This window comes from Monodelphis domestica, chromosome 5, assembly GCF_027887165.1.
Source record: "Monodelphis domestica isolate mMonDom1 chromosome 5, mMonDom1.pri, whole genome shotgun sequence".
Classification (NCBI taxonomy): Eukaryota; Metazoa; Chordata; class Mammalia; order Didelphimorphia; family Didelphidae; genus Monodelphis; species Monodelphis domestica.
In genome coordinates, this window is record NC_077231.1 from 289103266 (window position 1) to 289124237 (window position 20972).

Below are 20972 nucleotides of genomic sequence, written 5' to 3' on the forward strand. Positions count from 1 at the left end.
GAATTTCTACTTTGAACTTTCTAGAGTTTGTTTGTTTTTTCAGCTGAAAACAATTCATTGATCTCTTCACACAAAATCACTTAACTAATGTTTTTTGATTCAGTTGTTCTGGGTCACTAAAAGAGTCTGAGGACCATAATATGATTAACTACCCCACGATTGGGTACCCTAACAGTTGAATCCAACTCCTTTAGGAACTACAAAATGGCTAAACTATCCATGAGGTCCACGGGCTAGGGGAATGGTACCTGGAAAGCTCCAGGCAAAAGAACATTGGATTTGGGGCTGAAGTACTTGAGTTTAAATCTCATTTGCTTCCAATATGACCCTGGAAAAATCATATTATTGCTTTGCAATTCATATTCCTCATCAGTAAATGGGAGGATGATAAAAGGTCATCTCTAATGTTCCTTCTAATTTTAAAAACCTCTATTCTTGGACCCATCTTGGATCCATTCATCCCATATCTAACCAGAAGCTGCAGCAAGGAGAGTCAATGGGTTAGTGCCCAGGCCAAGCCTTTTTCACCTAACTTGGTAGATGGTAGTCACAATTTCTCAATTTTCTCATCTGTAAAATAGGTGGTCTCTCCAGTTTAAAAAAAATTTGAACTCAGAGTCTTTCTTTTGCCTTTACCATATTTTGTCTTGTTTTCTCTCTCTGTCTCTCTCTCTGTCTGTCTCTCTCTCTGTCTCTCTCTCTCTCTGTGTCTCTCTGTCTCTGTCTCTCTCTGTCTCTCTCTCTGTCTCTCTCTCTTGCTCTCTCTCTGTCTCTCTCTCTCTCTCTGTGTCTCTCTCCCTCTCTCTCACTCATTCACTCTCTCTCTCTCTCTCTCTCTCTCTCTCTCTCTCTCTCTCTCTCTCTCTCTCTCTCTCTCTCTCTCTCTCTCTCTCTCTCTCTGTGTGTGTCTCTCTCTCTCTCCTCCATCTACTGAGGTCATTTGGCACAGCAAATAATTTTTGAGTCACTAAGACCTATGTTCAAGTCCTATCTCTGATCCATCCTGGCTGTGTGACTCTGGACAGGTCATTGAACCTCTCCATGTCCTAGGCAACTCTCTAAAAGGTCAACAAAATGTTGTCCAATGGCATCAATGCAAAGTTCTAGCCCAAGTTCCCTATACCAGAGACATCAAACACATTGCCTGAGGGCTAAGCTGTCAGGCAAAACTCTTCAGTGGGGCCTGAGCCTGATCAAAATGTAAGTGGGAAGTGTTTAACAAAAAAGCATCTTAATTAATTATCACTAATTAATCAAATTAATTACTATATAAGTATTAATTGGTTATAATGTAATAAATATAATTAAATATTATTAATTATTAAAATTATCATTGAATATTACATTTATTATTACTAAAAATACAACCTAGATAATGTTAATTTGAGGTTTCCTAAAGTCGATATGTGGCAGAAGAGATCCATTTCTATTTTGAGTCTGGTATGCTTCTACAGTCACTCCACTCAGTGCAAGAAAAAGAGGGGGAGGTCAGGACTCCAAAATGCCTGAAATTCACTCACTACCAAACTAAGAAGTATTTATTAATCTCCTACTATGACAAACATTTATTAATCTCCTACTGTGTGCCAGATATTGTGCAAGACACTGAGGATACAGATACAAGGAATGTAATCTAACAAGGGAGAAAATATACACAAATGTAAATCTATTTGGAATAAATATAAAGTAAATAGAGATTCAGGGACAGAGGGCACCAGCAATTGGGAGAGGAAAGTTTCCTACCATACATTCCATATGTATTAAGCAATAAATATAACACAAAGACATCATGGAGAATGTTTACATCACTTTAAGGGCACAAAGCTATAAACTATAGTGTTTTCAGATCCTTGAAAGCGGATGTTCCCAAAGCCATATAATTATATTATAAAATGGTAAAAATTCAAGTGACTAATTTTTTTTCTTATCTTTGAAATCATTTTAGAGTCAAGACTATGACTCAGGAATGAGCTCACGCATTTATCCACAAAACTAAATCATATTTCCAATACTCAGTCACTCTCTAAAAATGTGTCCAACTTTCAGCCATTTATTCGAGTTCATTCAGACAATTTAGGGAAGTGGTCATTCGCTCAAGCAAGCAAGCTAGCTGACCTTCTGGCACACCCCAAAGACCCAGGGCCTTTCCTTCTGCCTTGCAGTTGGACCCTCTTGTCTACCACTTACTAAATGTGACTTGGGGCAAGTCAATGAACGTCCTGTGGCCTCAGTTTCTCTCCCATGAAAAATGAGGGCTAAGGGATATGCTAGACAATGTCTTGAGTTCCCTGCCAATTCTAAATCGACAACCCCAAGTTTCATGAGATCAGGGAAGGTGTCTAATTCTTCTCTATAGCCTTCACAATCCCTAACATGTAGAAAACACTCAATAAATATTTGTGAATTGAATTTACACTTGGAGGCAAATATAAAATGCATTTATGGGTAAACCAGGCCAATGAGCCACAACAAGCTTTAGTCATTATAGATCCTTCTGTTGGAAAACTATTTTCTCCAGCTGGAATTAGAGCCGCTTGGCAGTGGAGGAGGAGGAGGGAAGTAAGACCTGGAATGAAGCAGCCTTCGTTCCTGAATTACATATAAAACAAGAGAAGATAGAAAAAGAAAATAACAGATGAGTAAAGCTGCTAGAGAAAAGTCCACGGCCAGGGATAGTTTAGTGGGAGGAGTTACCCCCAAATGTGCATCCCCAACTCGGAGCCAATTCTTTCCTTGAAAATGGAGAAAAACTCCAGGAAGTAGATGGGAAATCACAGACAAGGATAATGACTCAGAGACGTAGGGCTCACGTGCACGATTTATGTCTATCTGGTTCTGTCCATGGGAGTAAAGAAGAAAGCTTCACACCAACCAGGTCTAACTCAGCACATCACTTAGGGAGGGGGAGGTTGGAGAAAACTCACTTAACCTGAGAGAATGCGGCTTCGTTCCGGCACATTAGACCGGGAAGTGCAAACACAGTAATTAACAGTGAATTCTGAAATTTCAACACACTAGAAAAGGGTGTCACACCAAAGGGAAACGGGAAAAAGAGAAGGAATAAATTAAGACAACCACGTGCCACAGAATTGGTGCTGAGGAGGCCCTCTGGGTGGGATGCTGGACAGCTCCCCGGTTGGGATGCAGAGAGGGATGCTCTAAGCCCATCACCTGAAGGGGATGGAGAAAACAAATGTTAAAGAGGGCGGTCAAATGTCAGAAGGGGGAGGCTGGCATGGAGAAAAGGAGCAGGGAAGCAGAGGGGGCAAAAATTCCTCTATCTACGACTGCTACTAGCAACCACCGAATTCAATGAATTCAGCTCAATTCAATTCTCCCTCTTCAGCCTTCAGCAACAGCCACAGGGGCAGCCTTCCCTTTTCTGCTCTCTGGGAACGGACCAAAACCCCACTTTCAGGCTGTTAGGAGCAATCTGCTCAGAGAAGCTGTTGTTCTCCTCCCCAGTACACTAACACATGCCAATCACTGTAAAACCCAGTGCAATTTTTCTCCCCCAAGTGTGATCTTTCTAATCAGCACACTCCCGGGCTGAGCTGCAGCCTCCCTGCAGGAGCAATTCTAGGGCATAGCCTGGTAGGGCCTGTCAGCCCCTGTGTATTTTGTTTAATTATGAAACCTCTTCTTGGAAGACCTATAATTCTCAGAAGAGGCCAAGTAATTGTTAAAATTAGACATGAAATGACAGAGAACGGCTTAAAGAGGACACTTTCAACTACAGTTTTCAAAGGAGCCCTCTTTTTATTTCGCTAGTTCAGAACTTGGAATTTAATTTCTTATTTTCCCAATTCTGCCCTTTTCAAATGCCAAATAAAATGTCTACCCTACCCTACAGGCTGCTAAAAGATCTTGGGATGTATTTTTGTCCCAATTCAAGCTTGTAACAATTTCTTTTCATTTGAAAACCATGTTTGGGCTGATCAGTTAAGTTACAAGCAAGTTAAGATACTCATACTATGCCTGCCCCAATATTTACATATTCTATAATCGTCAATCAAGTAATACTTAATAAATATTGATTTTATACCTGTCACCATATGTACATATTCCACAATCATCAATCAATATTTATAAGTATTGATTCTATGATACTTGACTCAATAAGTACATATTCTAGAATAATCAATCAACTCATACTCACTAAATATTGATTCTATGATACCTGTTGCCATATGTACATATTCTATAATCATTAATCAACTAATACTTAATAAATATTGATTCTGATACCTGTCCCAATACAAAAAATATCCACAATCATCAATCAACCAATACTTACTAAGTATTGATTCTATACTTGCCCCAGTAAGTACATATTCTAGAATAATCAATCAACTAATACTTACTAAAAAGTATTGATTCTGAACCTGTCCTCGTATGTACATATTCCATAATAATCAATCAAACAATACTTAATAAGTATTGATTCTATGCTACTTGCCCCTGTAAGTATGTATTCTAAAATAATCAATCAACTAATACTTACTAGAAAGTATTGATTCCGATACCTCTTCCCATATGTGCATATTCTATAATCATCAATTAACCAATACTTACTGTATTGATTCTGATACCTGTCCCGGTATGTACATATTCTATAATCATCAATCAACCAATATTTACTAAACATTGATTCTGATACCTGTCCTCGTGTGTATATATTCTATAATTATCAATTAATATTAAATTAATTGATATTTATTAATCAATTAATTATTACATAATATGTAAGTAATATAATATAAATAATATAATTATTAAATCAATTAATATAAATTAAAAATCAAAATATTAAATATTGATTCTATACCTGTCCTTGTATGTACATATTCTATAATAATCAATCAACCAATACTTAATAAGTATTAATTCTGTGATACTTGCCCCAGTAAGTACATATTCTAGAATAATCAATCAACTCATACTTACTAAAAAGTATTGATTATGCTACCTGTTGCCATATGTACATATTCTATAATAATCAATCAACCAATACTTACTAAGTATTGATCTATGCAAGGCACTGTGCGATGTGCTAGGGATATAAATACAAGAGAGTTCACCTTCAGAAACTTCTAGTTTAGCCAAGGGAGAAAACATGTCAATATTATAAGGATAATTTTAGGGTTGTGACCTAATCTAAATTAATTTGGTTGCCAGGGAATATCCCAAATAAAATACCCAAGTCAGTTTGGAAATTTATGATGGTTTAATTAATATGGAGGGAAGGAATTAAGGAGAAGAGAGAGGGAGAAGGTATAGGATTTCTCCTACCTGGGCTGTGCCAGGGGGAGTTCAAAGTCCTCCGCCACAAGGTCTCTGAAGAAAATTAGAGGATTTCTAAGAGGATAATGTTTGGAAGATAATGGAGAAAAGAATCAGCCTAAACTCTAGAGAGCTCAGTAAGATGCCTCACCTGAACTAGGTTACTCAGCTTTTCCCAGAATAATATCAAGGAAAAATCACCACCGAACTGAACAATAACTGCAGCCATGCCAAGACGCTCAGCATGCTGCCACCAGCCACCTCTCCATCAAAGAGGTCAGAGAGAGGAAGTGACACAAAATATATAGACACTTTTTACTTCACTTTCCTGCATCTCACATGTACCAATGGTAGCTTAAGCTTGACTTAGGACAGCCCAGGGGTCTGTCAGTTGTTTCTGATTTGTCATTTGCTAGCACATGTCTGTCATCGGTCATCCTCCTAAATACTTAATCCTTAAGTATGGGTGTAGACATTCCTGTTTTTGTTAGACTAAGTAGGGTGGAGTAATCTAAAGTTCACAACATGGAACAAGGGCCATGTCATGGAGCACGTTCCAAGTTGACTTTTCCCAGGGCCAATTTTCCCTGTGGATGTTGGATCCTGCTCTCAGGTCTGTGGTGACTCCGTGTTGAAAGGATTTGGCTTTTTGGTGAGGCACGGTCCTTCCTGAGTGCCTTTCCCATGACACGCCAATGGCAAAGGCAGGGTGCCATGCCAATTCAAAGCAGAGACAACTTCTGGCTCTGAATCTCTTCCTGAGACTTTTCAGCGGCCTCCTAGGCAGAGTGAAAAAGGGAGACACCAGTCTTGCTCCATCATCATGGCGACCACGTCCAAGGGGTACTTGGCTCAATGAGTCTGAGTCTGGACTCCCGATGACTTTTCTCCTTTTGTGTCTGGTTCTTGATCTTAAGTAAATAAATGTCTATCCCAAGAGGACCCTTTTAGGCTTGGAGAGGAGTTCAAAAGGTTTAGAGATTCTGGTCAAATGGCAGCACTTCCTTGTGAGGAAGGCTACCTACAAGAAAATAGACCCAAGGATGTCACCACATGAGCTGACATGTGCCGGGGCAGAGCCCAAGAGAAATGTCGGCTGTCTCATAAGGAAGCCCCCAAACGACTTAATATTCTAATGAGGTTTAAGTATCAGTCTCCCAGCAAATTGTAAATCCTAGTTATGGGCCGAGTGACTGCATCTTGTTTTAAATTATTCTGTTATTGCTTGCTGTGAGGCTTTTGTGTAGAAGATTTCTTCTGTGTGTTGGAATAAATTACTCTTCCCATACCTGATGTGTACCAAACAATGAGTAGCTTTTAAACTCTACTTTTTGGGGAAGGTCAAGATGTGAACTGTCATTTAAAAGATAGATAAATTTGATTCTGGGACACTAGGATAAGGCCTTGGTAAGACAAAAAGTGCAAAAAGGGGCTCTAATCCCCTTCATTAGAGGTCAGACCACACTGGCTCAGAACAGAATGTTCTCCAAATCCTTATAGACTCTGCAGTGTGTCCTTGATAATAAAGCATGGCAGCTACATGTTGGAGTGGATAGAATTTTGGACCTGGAATCAGGAAGACTCATCTTTTTGGGTTCAAATAAAGCCTCAGACATTGACCAGCAGGGAGACCTTGGACATGTCACTTAACCCTGTTTGCCTCAGTTTCCTCAACTATAATATAAATGAGATAGAGAAGGAAATGGTAAACAAACCAGTAGCTTTGCCAAGAAAACACCAAATGAGGTCATGAAGAGTGAGACATGACTGAAAATGACAAGAAGAGATTGGGTTATAAAAATTATAAAAGGTTATAAAGGGCCTTAAATAGTAAATAAAAGGTGTTTTTTGATCCTGGGTGCAACAGGGAGACAGTAGAGTAGAAATCTGATCAGAAATGACCTTTCCAAAAATCAAATGGGTGTAAAAAGAATGACTGGGAGGGGAGGGGGGAGACCTATCGGGAATCTATCCCAATAGTCTGAGTCAGGAGGGATGAAGGCCTTAACCTCAGTAGCAAGCAAGTGAGTAGAAAGGGATGGATGGAATACACTGTGGTGAGAAGGAATACATTATGGAGGCACCAAACCGCTATGTAAGGCCCTTTGGAAGCTGGCCTTCTAAACAATCCTGCTCTACGTTACAAAAACTTTTTAAAAATAAATTATTAATATTTTGGTTTTTTAAGCTGGCCTTCTAAAGAATTCTGCTCTAACCTTAACAAAAACATTTTTAAAATAAAATTTTATTAATATTTTGTTTTTTTAACATCACCAAATTTTCCTAATATCTCGCAGAAAGCCATCCCACAAAACAAATATTTTTTTTTTAGTTGCAGAGGTAGTTTAAAAACAAATAATATTTTTAAGGGAAAAAAAATCAGCGAAATCAATCCATACATCAAAAAAGTCTAAAAAATATGGGCAATAAATTCCTCCCATCTCAACAAAAGGGGGAGGAGAGGGGTGTCTCTCAACCAATTTTTTCAAATGGAGTTACAGCCTATTTTCTCCTTAGATTAGACTTGGGCTTGAAATAAGGGAGGCTCGTACAGATCTGATCGGCCAGCCAAGGCATACACCGACAGAGTGGAAGCGGACTCCCTGGGGTCTTCCCTGTGCCAGACCCATTTGTAATCCGGAAAACAACCCTGCTTTTAATTCCATGTCGATCACTGCTTTATCTGAGTGAACTGCCACCGAGGGAGAGGCCAGCAGCAGCAGCGTGGGGCCTGCCATGACTTTGGAGGAGAGTTTGCTGACCGAAGGCTGACGCAGGGGCTCAGGTTTCAAGCAGATAGTCAGTCTCTAAAGGAGGAACTGACTGGGTCCAACTGGATTCAAGCCACTATGGATTTTGGCATTTAAAAAATGTTTTTTTAATGTATGCTGGTCAAATAATAAACTCATTGGAGTTCAGTTTTCTCACTGGCAAAACAAGGGGGATTCTGGGGTCCCTTCTGGCTCCAGAGAGAGGATCTTGGGGTCCTTTTGCAGTGTTTTATTTTCTTGCAAGGCTATAAATGTGATGCTATGAGGACACCTCAGAGGTCCCTAAAATATAGAAGCTCTTCTGAATGCTGACACATCATCAATGTGGGTTTATCTATCATAAAACATAATATTTCATTTAGCTATTGTCTGCTCAGCAAATGCTATGACCAGGCACCGACTTCCTTTTGAGAGCTGAATAATCTCACTTAAGTGAATAATTAAGAGACTATTCAGCTCTCAAAAGGAAGTCAGTATATAGCTGTCCATACACTAAGAGAGAGTCTAGAGCTGTCAGACCTTTGGCAGACTTCACCCAAAAATACGATTGTGACTAAGGATTAATCACATAAGAAGACCCCCCCTGTTTCTGAATGAGGGGGAAGGTTGTCTTGTTTTTTACTACATAAACTCCCAACTGATAAGGAAAAAATTCAAGGATGCCCTTTGGGGATTTACATTTTGGGTGGTATTTAAAAAAATTTTTTTATCATTTCATGATACAAAACATATGGCTTTTACATTTACAAGGAGAGACTGTATCTGTATTTTTTATTACTATACAACTACTTCCCTACAAGGACTTCCATCATAACTATCAAAGAAAAGTCCCCTAGTTAATTCTCATCATGCCCGAGGATTTATTTTTAGTTTTTAATTTTAATTAATTAGCTAAAATTCATTTTTATAAATGTATAGAGTTTTGATTTTCACAATTTTATACAAATTTATACAATTTTGATTCCTTCCCATTTTAGGAGTAAGTCCTCAGACAGACAACTCGTTGACAGAAGCCCAGGGGATTCTTTTCTTTGAGTTTGTGTATCGAGCAATTAGGGAATTAGGGGAAGTAACCTTGAGAAATCATTTGGTCAATTCTCCTGCCTCTGGACCAAGGATTCTACATTTTTTGTGCCACGCTCCCACTGGGCAGACCGGTGAATCCAATGGACATCTTCACTGAAGGCTGGTGGTCTAGGTTCGTAATTGAAGGAAATGTTCAATTTCAGATAGGAGTGAGGAACTATAATGACGTCATTTTTTTTCCCATCCAGCTTCCCAAAGTCCCTGAAATCTACCCGTGGTCCGCTCTTCTATGGATCCAAGCTAAGAAACTTTCCCTCTTGGGGAAGGGCATTCAGATTCAGGCAGCAAATCCCCCACCCTCTTCTGTAAAACCTTCCCAAGGGGAAATACCACAGTAGCATTCCCAGATTTTGGAGCATCCCAACTGGAATGTCCAGGGCCAAAGGCCTTCATCGTGTCTAAATTGAAATTGTTTCTTCTAAGGAACATCAGAGCCTTCTCCTATTATTCTTGGTGGGAAGCAAGAACAGCTGTTCCCCCTCAGACCCTGTAAGACTACCACAGAACAGCTTTTTTTCTTAAAAAAATTTTTGAGAGAGAAAAAAAAAATTGGCTGAGACAACGAGGAAGGACTTTGCCAAGGGAGATGGTGCCTGACCAAGGCTCGTGGCAGAGACAAGGAGGTGGCATTGGTCAGGCCTGGGAAAACGCATGGAGGTGGGAAGAAAAGTCAGATCAGGGAAGCAAAGCCCAGGAGGGAGCAAAGAGTGCATGATGGGAAGGCAGATGAGACGAGGCGAGGACGGTGGGTTGGGACCAGACCATGAAGGGTCTTGTTGGCAGCAGCCAGGAGGAGAAGGAAAAGTAAAAAGTCAGAGGACTTGCATTGAAAACCTAGCACTTCCACTCATTACCAGTGTGACTGTGGGCAGGTCCCTTGAATTCTCCAGGCCTCGGCTTCCTCATCTGTAAAATGAGGGAACTGGGAGTCTATATGGCCTTCGAGACCTCTCCCAGCTCTGGAGCTGGGATCCTAGAATTCCATGGCAAGTCACTGACTCTCCATGGGTCTCAGTTTCCTGATCTGTAAAATGGAGGGGCAGCGAGATGGCCCTGTGGATAGAGTACCAGGTCTGGAGTCAGGAAGACTCATCTCAAACACACTGGCAGGGTGATCCTGGCCTCAGTTTCCCCATCTAGCAAATGAGCTGGAAACAGCCATAGCAAACCACTCTAGTATCCCAAATAGGATCAAAAAGTATATGTGACTAAAATGAGTGAACAACAAAAAAATGTTTAGTTTTTTTTATTTTTTTAATTTTTAATTAATTAAATTAAATTTTAATTTTAAATTAAAATTAATACAACTATAATACAACCTAGAGAATACTTATTTTGGTTTTCTAAGTCAATTGCAGCCTGCAGGGATCCATTTCTTTTGGGGTTTGATGTCATTGTGTAGGAATATAACTTGGGGACAAAACTGGTTTTCTAGGGTCAGTGGAAAGAAGGGAATTTTGAGTTAAGCCCTGAGAAAGGATTCTGGGTAGGAAGGAATTGTGGGAGTCTAAAACTGAAAATAACTGAAATTCACTTCCTTCTTGGATTTCATCTGAGCTGGGAGTGGGTTTTGTTTCTCTGCCTACAATTTCAAGCTGATGGAAGAATTTTGCTCTAAGAGATTCTCCCTGGAAAGTTGGGATTTCATGGAGAAATCTTTGGCATCCAGGTAGAGGGTTTGCTTGGAGGAAACTAATTTCCCTGAGTCTGGTCTTCATCTGGCAGTGATCCATCTACCAAAATTCCTGTTGGCTAGGGTAATCCAAAGCTTTTCATCTATAACTTTGGATACTTAGTAGGGCAGCCAAATCCAGAGGTCTTTTGCTTTCTTTCTTTATTAATTACTGGTAGGAAGATTAGAATCAGAGCCTGGGAAAGGGTTTTAGATAGCACAAGAAGGTGTAGGTTAGGCCTAAAGAACAGAAGGCGCTCCTTGAGCAGGAGACTTAGGAATAGGGTGGAGGTAGTTTGAAGAGGGTGAGAGTCACACCTACCAGTTCCCCTTATTCCTTTTTGTTAAAATAAACTTTGTTTTCATAATCAAAGCGTTTGGTGCTTAATTATCCTGAGGAGTTGCTAGGTGGGTTATATATCTTACATCCCTCTAGGACACTTCCTCATTACAACTGTCCTAGATCTACAATCTATGACAAGTCACAATGTCCCTAGGCCTCAGTTTCTTAATCTGTAAAATGAAAAGTGGGCTGGAAAACAAAGCCTCTGAGATCCCTTCCAGGTCCAAATTGGAACAAGATAATCCAAAATTTGGGATTGGGAGAGATTACATTTATTTCTTTCTTTTTAAAAAACAATTCCATTTTTAGAGGGTAGCTGGGTGGCTCGGTGGATTAAGAGCCAGGTTTAGAGACATGAGGCTTCAATCTAGTCTCAGACATTTCCTAGTGTGACCCTAGCCAAGTCACTTAACCCCCATTGCTTGGCCTTTACCACTCTTCTGCTTTGGAACCTTGTAATGATATTGATTCTAAGATAGAAGGTAAGAATTTTTTTTTTTAAATAAAGCCATGGGCCAGCAAGATTGCTCAGTAAATAGCAAGGAAGGCCTAGAGACAGGAGGCCCTGGGTTCAAATTTGACCTCAGACACTTCCTAGCTGAGTGTCCCTGGGCAAGTCACTTAACCCCTGTTTCCTATCCCTATATTGATTCTAAAATAAAAGGCAAGGGTTTAATTTTTTTTCATTCAATTTTTTAAAATTTTGATTTCCAAATTCTCTCTCCTTTAAGCCCCTCCCCCATCCACCAAAAAGGCAAGTAATGATACCCATTATACATGTGAATACATCCAAAACATATTTATATATTTGTAATTGCAAAAAAAAAGTTAAAAAATACATGTTTTAATCTGAACTCAGAGCTCATAAAGTATTGGACTTTGCATTTCACAATTTCTAGCTGATGCTGGGAGGACCCAAAGAAAGGTGTCTGAGTAGTCTGAGTAGTAAGAATGTAGCATGCTCCCTCTAAGCTCATGTCTACCTAATGGGTACTCATGGGGCATCACAACAGCCAACCCTTAGCTATCTAGCCTGCCCTCGTGGAGCCCTGGAAGCCCCCTGAGGAGTCAGAGAGATCTTTTTCTTCCACCCTTCTCCATCTTCCCCTTCTCCCTTTTGTTCTCTCCTCTCCCCTCTTTTCTTCCTTCTCCCCATCTCTCCCTCTCTCTCCCTCTCCATTTCTCTCTCTCTCCCTCCCTCCCTCTCTCTCTCTCTCTCTGTGTATCTCTCTCTCTGTGTCTCTGTCTGTCTCTCTTCTCTGTGTGTCTGTCTTTCTATCTGTATCTCTGAAAGGGAATTCTTTATTCTCTGCTATTTTTGAGTTAATCAATCTAAGAAACCTCTACTTAATCCCTACTTAACACTTTGACAGCCATGAGTAAGAGAATTCACAAGTCACATACTTGAAGAGTTCCATCCTTTGAACCCAAACAATCAGAAACTTGTGAATCCTTTGATAAGAGTTGACACCTTCAGAGGACAAGAGGTCGATCCCATGGACCATAGTGCACTTTCTAAGAGGAAACTACAGTATCTCTCTCTGTCTGTCTCTCTCCCTCACTTCCTCCCTCTCTCTTGAAGCTTGTCTTTCTATCTCTCTGTTGTTCTTCTCTCTCTCGGTATGTCTTTCTATCTCTCTGTGTCTGTCTCTCTCCCCAATCCCTCTCTGTCTTTCTCCCTCATCTTTCTCCCCCATCTCTCTCTGTCTCTCCCTCCCTCCCCTCCCCCCAAACTTGGCACAGGGTCTTGTACACAGTAGGAGCTTAATGACTTAAAAAAAATAACCCTTACCTTCCATCTTAGAATCAATACTGTGAATTGGTTCTAAGGCAGAAGAGCAGTAAGGGCTAGGCAATGGGGGTTAAGTGACTTGTCCAGGGTCACACAGCTAGGAAGTATCTGAGGCCAGATTTGAATCCAGGACCTCCTGCCTCTAAACCTGGCACCCACAGAGCCACCTTACAGCCTCTACTGACTCATAATCAAGTTGAATAATTCCCTTCTCAACTGATTTACAAATATCTGGAAACGGCAACGTCCTGGTATAATGTGGGGGCGCTGTAAGTTTCTGTGACTCCTCGGGACCACACTTTCTCGCAGTCCCTTTCCAGATTAATAGCCTCCTCCAGCTCCATCCTTCTGGGAGCTCGTCTGTTCAAAGTAAACATTTTTCTAGCTGAGCTTCATCCAATAAATTACAAAGGCAAAGAGACACTCAAGGGCCTCTGCTCCAGCCTTCAGGCAGGGAATTTGGTTTTCACTCCAGGACATTCTAAAAAATGAAACCTCCTTGTGTGACACAGGCCGGAGGGTGGCCACTGACCGCATGGAATTAGGGCTCCGGCCTCCCCCACCTCGCCCCGCCAACACCAGCCATCACCACACCAGACGAGGGTCTCCTTCCCAAAGGAGGCATCCCAAGATGCCAGGGAACCTGAGCATCTCTGTTCCCACTGCGCCCTACGAGGGATGGGCTAGATCCTTCCCGAGGAGAGGGCGAAGGCCCAGAGGAGAGGCTCCCCGGGGCGGCCAATGGCACCCACACAGACCTACCTCTCAGTTTTCTTGATCAGCACCGCTCGGAAGATCTGCTCCTGGGGAGTCTTCTCCCGCTCGTCCGTGGGCTGCACGAAGGGATGCAGGGCGACCAGGGTGAAGCCCTGCTGGTAAAGCTCCTGAAGCTGAGTGGGGAGATCTCTCAAGGAGGAGAGTCTGACCGCAGACGACCGTGGGAGTTCCACTGGAGAAAAGAACAGAGGAGCCCTGATTAGTGTCCATAGAGACGTCTAGGGGCGTCCTTCCCCTGCCAGACAACAACCACGATCTAATCTGAGCCTACCTTAACAGACTATCCTCAATGAGTCATTCTACGTGGACCGTCCAATTCTTTCCTTTTCCATCTCTTGGGAAAATGAGAAATTCACCTCTTCCCTCACCTTTCATTCGCCTCTCTCGGATTTTTGGGAGGAGGGGCCCAGCTTCCTAACAAGATGACTCAATCCCAGAGGCATTCCCCAAAGATGCTATCTCCCATCAGGCATCGCAGCCCCCTCCCCACCACACACACTTTTCATAAACAACAAAAGGGCTTCGTGGAAAGAATCTGTGGTCGTGATTCACCACCGAGGAGGAGGCAAGCATCCTGGACCTGACCTCCATGGGCAATGGCAGCAAACCATCTTCTAACGGGCAAGGAACCCTCCGGGAGCTTCCTAACAAGCTTCCGGATGAAAATTCCCAACCCAGAGACAAGGCGAGCATGCAAATCCCTGCGAATCCCACGTCCTGGCAAGGGAGCATCCTTTTCTGATGATCAGTACAGAGGTTGTGTGGAGGAAACCAGGCTCAGGTTCCTGCCATGGTCAGGAGATTACCAGGCTACTGTATTCTGCCTGTACAGAGCACGGATGTGATTATGGGATGGATGTGGAGGGTTCTCTGTCCACGGAACTGTACATTCCATTTTCTCTGATAAGAAATATGGCTGTCAAGAGAGCATCTGTGAGCCATTAAGCATTGGGCCTCAAGCTCACTCCCAATTAAAAGGTCATGTCAACCAGTTTCCACAGCTTAAATCTTTTTTTTTTTAAACTTGGGATGTTTTGCAAGCATTCCTCTGTTTCTCCCTCACCCTCTTCCCTGTCCTCCCAGAGATTTTTTGTAGTTTTCTATATAATCTTTTGGGTTCAAATCATGCTTCCACTAATTATTCCCTTCCCTTCTCATCACTTCCCTTCACTTTTCTTTCCCTCCCTTCCCTTCCCTTCTCATCCCATCCCTTCTCTTCCATTCCCTCCTCATCTCTTCCATTTTCTTTCCTTCCCATCTCTTCCCTTTCCCTTATATTTTCTTTCCTTCCCTTCCCTTCCTATCCCTTCCCTTTTCTTTTTCTTCAATTTCCATCTCTTCCCTTTTCTTTTCTTCCTTTCCCATCCCTTCCCTTCTCATCCCTTCCATTTTCTTTCCTTCCCTTCCCTTTTCTTTCCTTCCTATCCCTTCCCTTTTCTTTCCTTCCCATCTCTTCCCTTTCCCTTATATTTTCTTTCCTTCCCTTCCTTTCCCTTCTCATCCCTTCCATTTTCTTCCCTTTCCTTCCTATCCCTTCCCTTTTCTTTTCTTCTCTTTCCATCTCTTCCCCTTTCTTTTCTTCCCTTCCCATCCCTTCCCTTCTGATCCCTTCCCTTTCTTTCCCTTCTCATCCCTTCCATTTTCTTTTCTTCCCTTCCTATCCCTTTCCTTCCTTTTTCTTCTCTTCTCTTTTCTTTTCTTTCCTTCCCTTCCCTTTGTCTCAGCTTCTTTCTCTGTAAAGAGGGAAGACTGAACCTATTTCCCAGCTCTCTTAGCTGCCACCCTACAATCTTTTCCATTCTAACTACAAATGCTATTCTCCCAGATACTTGTTCCTCTTTGAGTTTTTAGAATTTTGTCCTCTCCTTATTTTCCCCCTTCCTCTCTGACAATCCCTTCTCTGTCCCCTCTGCTGAATGCTTATTCATTCCACACAACCTAAAATGGAGGGGTCCCTCAAATTCTGTCTGAAGTTCTTTTCCCTTTATACTCTTGGTAACATCATCAGTTCCTATGGACTTAATTACTGTCTCTACGAAGATGATTAGGTGGCACAGTGGATGAAGTGCTGGGCCTAGAGTTCAAATCTAGCCTCAGACACTAACTAGCTAGGTGACTCTGGGCAAGTCACTTCACTTTGTTTGCCTCAGTTTTCCCATCTGTAAAATGATGTGGAGAAGGATATGGCCAACTGCTCCAGTATCTTTGCCAAGAAAACCCCAAATGGGATCATGAAGAATCTGATACAACCAAAATGACTGAACAAAAATTTTTAAAAATGAAGAGGATTCCTGGATCTACACATTCAGTTCTACTTTCTCTCCTATGCTTCAGCCCTGTTCAATCATCAATCGTCTTTAGATATTCCAAACTAGATGTTCTAGAAATCTCTTAAATGTATCTGACACAGAACTCATTATCTTTTACCCTCTTCTAAACATCTCTATTTCTATCAAATACCCCACAATCCTTTTGGTGTCTCAGGTTCCTAATGTCACCTCAACTCTCCTTTACCCCACATAGCCTATCAATTGGCAAAGCTAGCCATTTTAACCTTTCCAACATCTCTCACATCCTACCCTGCTTTTCACTCTAATGGCTACCATCTTGGTTCAGTCCCTCATCAACTCCATCCTTCTAACTGGTACCTCCCCATTGCTCACACAACTGCCAAAATTATTTCCCTTAAACACATGGGATCGTCCCATTCAACCATCTCAAGGGCCTTCCTATTGTCTATAGTATCAACTTTAGACACCTCTGTTTGGCTTTTGAGGTTCTATAATCCTCAGTCCCCTTCTTCTGCCTTATTGAATATGGTGTGTATCCTGTGCTCTCTGACCAAGCCAGGCTGGCTTTCCCCGTTCCACCATCTTTGATCTCTGTGGCTAGAATGTATTCTCTTGTCTCCTCTTCCATTAGAGTGTAGCTTGGCACCATCTTCTACATGAGTCTTCTCCTGATCCCTCTCCAAATTGCTAATGTTCTCCCTCCTAAGCTACCCTGTACTTAACTATTTTCTGTGTGTATGAATACATTTACTAGCTTTCTATTTATAGTGTATATTTTAATATGTATTTCTTATTTCCCCATAGAAAGTAAACTCACTGCAAGGAAGGGCTGTTGAACTCTTTTCTCTTTTGTCCTAGGGCTTAGTGCAATACATGGTATATAGCAAACATTCAGTAAATACTTGGTTTTTCTTGTTCCATCATGTCCAACTCTTCTTGACCCAATTTGGGGTTTTCTTGGCAAAGATACCAGTGTGGTTTGACATTTCTTCCTCCTCCTCATTTTATAGATGAGGAAACTGAGGCAAACAGGGTCACACAATGAGGCCAGATACTTCTAAAATAACCTCAGCCACTGCCAATGGACCCATTTCCTGGTGTTGCTGCTATTATGAATGTCTTTAAAAAAGGCCCAGCGTGAATTTGATGCTTTCCATCTAGTTTAGCCTTCCCTTGCCCAATCACAGCTCCTTTCCTGTGATTTTCCGCCAGCGCAGAGTCCCCAGATTTCCTTCTGGACACCAAGGGATGGAGACTGTGGAGGGGCGAAGGTGGACTGTGTGAATAACATGGTGTCCCTGGCTCAACCACAGACCCTTACGAGGCTCTGCTTGCATGATCTCACTGGAGTCACAGAATAGCCCTGGGGACGGGTACTGCCCCCCTTTTACGGAGGAAGAATCTGGCACAAAGCCTGGAGCCACGGGTGCTTGGCGAAGAAATGAATTCAATTCAACCTATCAGACATTTATTAATTTAATATTCTGGGCACTGGGCTTAACCCAAAGGATGAAAGAGAAACAAAAATATAAAATAAAATTAAGTCAGTCCCTGCCCTCAGGGAGGTTCTATTTTATTGGGGGAAAGAGCATATGCCTAGATAAATAATTATAGTGACTAGACATGGGGTGGAGACATATTTGCTAACACACAGGAAAGACCTAACATAGCACTTGAGGGGAGAATGCTCAGAGGTGAGATTTGAACTCGGGGCTTAAGGATTCTAAATCTAGTCCTCTGTCCACTCTACCAAAGGATAAGGACCTCGTGCCATTAAAGAGAGAAAAACTCGTTGTTGAGTTGCTCCAACTCTTCATGACCCCATTTGGGGTTTTCTTGGCAAAGATGCTGCAGCGGTCTGCCATGGCCTCCTCCAAGGCTTGTTACAGATGAGGAAACCAAGGCAAACAGGGTCACGGGACTTTCCCAGGGTCACCCTGCAAGGAAGTACTGCAGGTTGGATTTGAACTCATTCACATGAGGCTTCCTAATTCCATGCCTGGCACTCTTCCCCAGCTGCCTCCAAGAAGAAGAGCCAGCTGAAACCTCCCGAGTGCCTGTCTGAATACCCTCATCTAAAGAAGAGTCCCTCGTCGGCTTCCTCAGGGATGTGTGGGGACACGTGGGGACACGCAGGGCCTAAAGCGGGCCCTGGACAGTCATGGGGAACAATGGCGCATCTACTGGGTACCAGGCTTGGGGCTGGGGCAAAGGGGATAAAAACACTGAGAAGAAAAGACCCCTCACCTCCCCTGACCTCTCCTCCTTCCCCTCCCCCCAGGGACTGACGTCATTCTTGTCATCTACAGGGGGAAAGTGACGACCATAAATATGGATAGACATAGACGTGCAGGGACATATACATTGTATGTGTATATGCACGTGTTTATAGATACATTGGATTTATATGGACATATATGTGTTTATTTTACATGTGTGCATTTAATTATGTATATAAGCAAATGTATATATTTGTTTGTAATACACATGTATTTATATCTATATTAAGTATATTTATACACTTTTATATACATGTATATATAGATTTTTATATATCTGAATATATGCACATGTATTTTGTATATGTGTGTTTTGTGTGTATACACACGTGTATTTATTTTATATTTACATATAAGAATATGTGTGTATAAACACATGAATATATATTTATATGTGCAATAATACATGATCATTATATATGTACAGACCCGTATTTTTATACTTATGTTTTATGTATACATATATACACACACATATGTTTCTGTGTGTATATACACAAATAATTATATGTATAAACACATGCCTATTATATATATGAATTTATATTTCTATGAACATGTTTATATGAGAACATATATGTGTATAAATGTAGGCACAGATGTTTGTGTGTATAATGATATATTATCTGCACACATGTTTTATACATGCACACACATAAATACACACATGTATGTGTGTAAAGACATAATATAGACATATATACTCTCATATATATAATATATGTATATACACACACAAAGAAAAAACGAGGTAAATAAATAATTAAACCCAAGGCAGTTTGGGAGGGAAGATCTCGGTCCTTGATGGCATCGGCAAAGCCATCGCACATACCACCTAAGTCTTAGAGGAAGATACTGGAAGGCTGAGGGGAGGGAGAGGGCACCTCCCAGGCTCCAGAGAGAGGAGATTGGCGGCCGGGGGAGAGAAGGGCCGCCTAGTTGAATCCCAAGCAGGAAAAGGGTAGTGATGGACAAGGAGACTGGATGGGGCTAGATGGGCCCCATCAGACAACCGAAGCGCAGGAGGCCGGTGAGCACTCGTCCCTTCTCTCCCTGCCTCCTTCTACATTCCTCATCCAAACCACAATTGCGTGTTCCATGATACACTGCCCTATTCACAAATTGTCTCATCCGCCCAATTAAATGGTAGATTCCTTCCTGGATTTTCTGCTTCTTTTGTCACCCGAGTGCCTTACACAGTGCTGAGTGTTTTGATGAAGAGTTCAATTTGTTTTTCTTTTAACCCTTAAACCTTGTGTCTTAGTATTCGTTCAACAAGGGCTAGACAACTAGGCTTAAGTGACTTGTCCAGAGTCACACAGCTAGAGAGTGTCTATGGCCACATTTGAACCCAGGACCTCTCATCTCCAGGCCTGCAGCTCTATCATGCCACCATGCTACCTAGCAGTCCTTGAATGATCCTGAAGAAGACCGCCACCCCACTTGGAGCCCCTGCCCAGTCAAGTCTGAGAGGCACCACATGCACATACTTGAAACGAGGCCTGATTTCTTCATTTGTGCTACTTTTCTACGCTTGTGTAAAAGTCAACAGACATAAAATAAATAGTTCTGAGCTATGTGGACATGGTTATATTCTGAGTTAGTTAAAAATATTATTCTATCTCTGTGGCTCAACCACCAGCAATTTCCTCTTTGCATCCTAATGCTGAGAAGACACTTTTGGAGGAAAACAATCCTAAAAGGTTTCTGAGAATCAGCAACTTTTTAAAAGGGGGGAGGGAAAAAGAAAGCGAGAAAGAAAGAGAGAAAGAGAAAGAAAGAGAGAAAGAGAAAGAAAGAGAGAGAAAGAAAAAAAGAAAGAGAGAGAGAGAAAGAAAGAAAGAAAAAAGAAAGGGAGAAAGGGAGAGAGGGGGAAAGAAAGAAAAAGAGAAAAAGAGAGAGAGATAAAGAAAGAGGAAGGAAGGAAGGAAGGAAGGAAGGAAGGAAGGAAGGAAGGAAGGAAGGAAGGAAGGAAGGAAGGAAGGAAGGAAGGAAGGAAGGAAGGAAGGAAGGAAGGAAGGAAGGAAGGAAGGAAGGAAGGAAGGAAGGAAGGAAGGAAGGAAGGAAGGAAGGAAGGAAGGAAGGAAGGAAGGAAGGAAGGAAGGAAGGAAGGAAGGAAGGAAGGAAGGAAGGAACCTCTAGGCCTAAGAACTGGGCCAAGGTGGGGAGGGAGGGAGTCAGTAATTCAGATTCCCAAATTTCCAAACACTCCTAGGGAAAAGTTTGGCTTTCTCCCCCCCCCCCCCATGATTATATTTTGCTTCTCAAAAAAAAAAAACAGACTACAGTCTTATTTCTTGTCTCAATTAGGCCTTTCTGAAGTCTGCCGGAGTGTCCTCTCCACTTTGCTGGGCTTTGGACTGTCAGGATTCCCAGAGTTCCAATTCCACACATGAGAAAGCTACCACCGACAGTTGTAATTGCTTATTTTTACCCAACACTACAAAGGCCCCAGAATGGCCCTGCTGGTGCTGCTGTCCCTCATCACAGCCTGCCAAGCAACTGTCTACAACTACAACCTAATCACTCAAAAGCTTTCTTTGGTTGACCTAATTAGGTTTACCCGTGGGTCAAGCGCACCAAACATGGCAGCAAAAGATCAGGCCCGATTCCCTCCCAGTATGCCGAGGTTTAACAACACAGCAGCTAACCTGGAGAACACAACAAGGAAGGCGAGC

At 41.9% G+C, this 20972-nt stretch overlaps 1 protein-coding gene across 2 annotated transcripts in view; it reads right to left on the reverse strand.

The window, feature by feature from the left end:
* RFTN1 (raftlin, lipid raft linker 1) overlaps positions 1–20972 on the reverse strand; it is a 181479-nt gene that overhangs the window by 97689 nt on the left and 62818 nt on the right. For both annotated transcript variants that reach the window (XM_056800272.1, XM_056800273.1), the window contains exon 3: positions 13710–13896. In XM_056800272.1, the coding sequence (XP_056656250.1) occupies positions 13710–13896 (187 nt within the window). The remainder of the gene's footprint in view (positions 1–13709; positions 13897–20972) is intronic.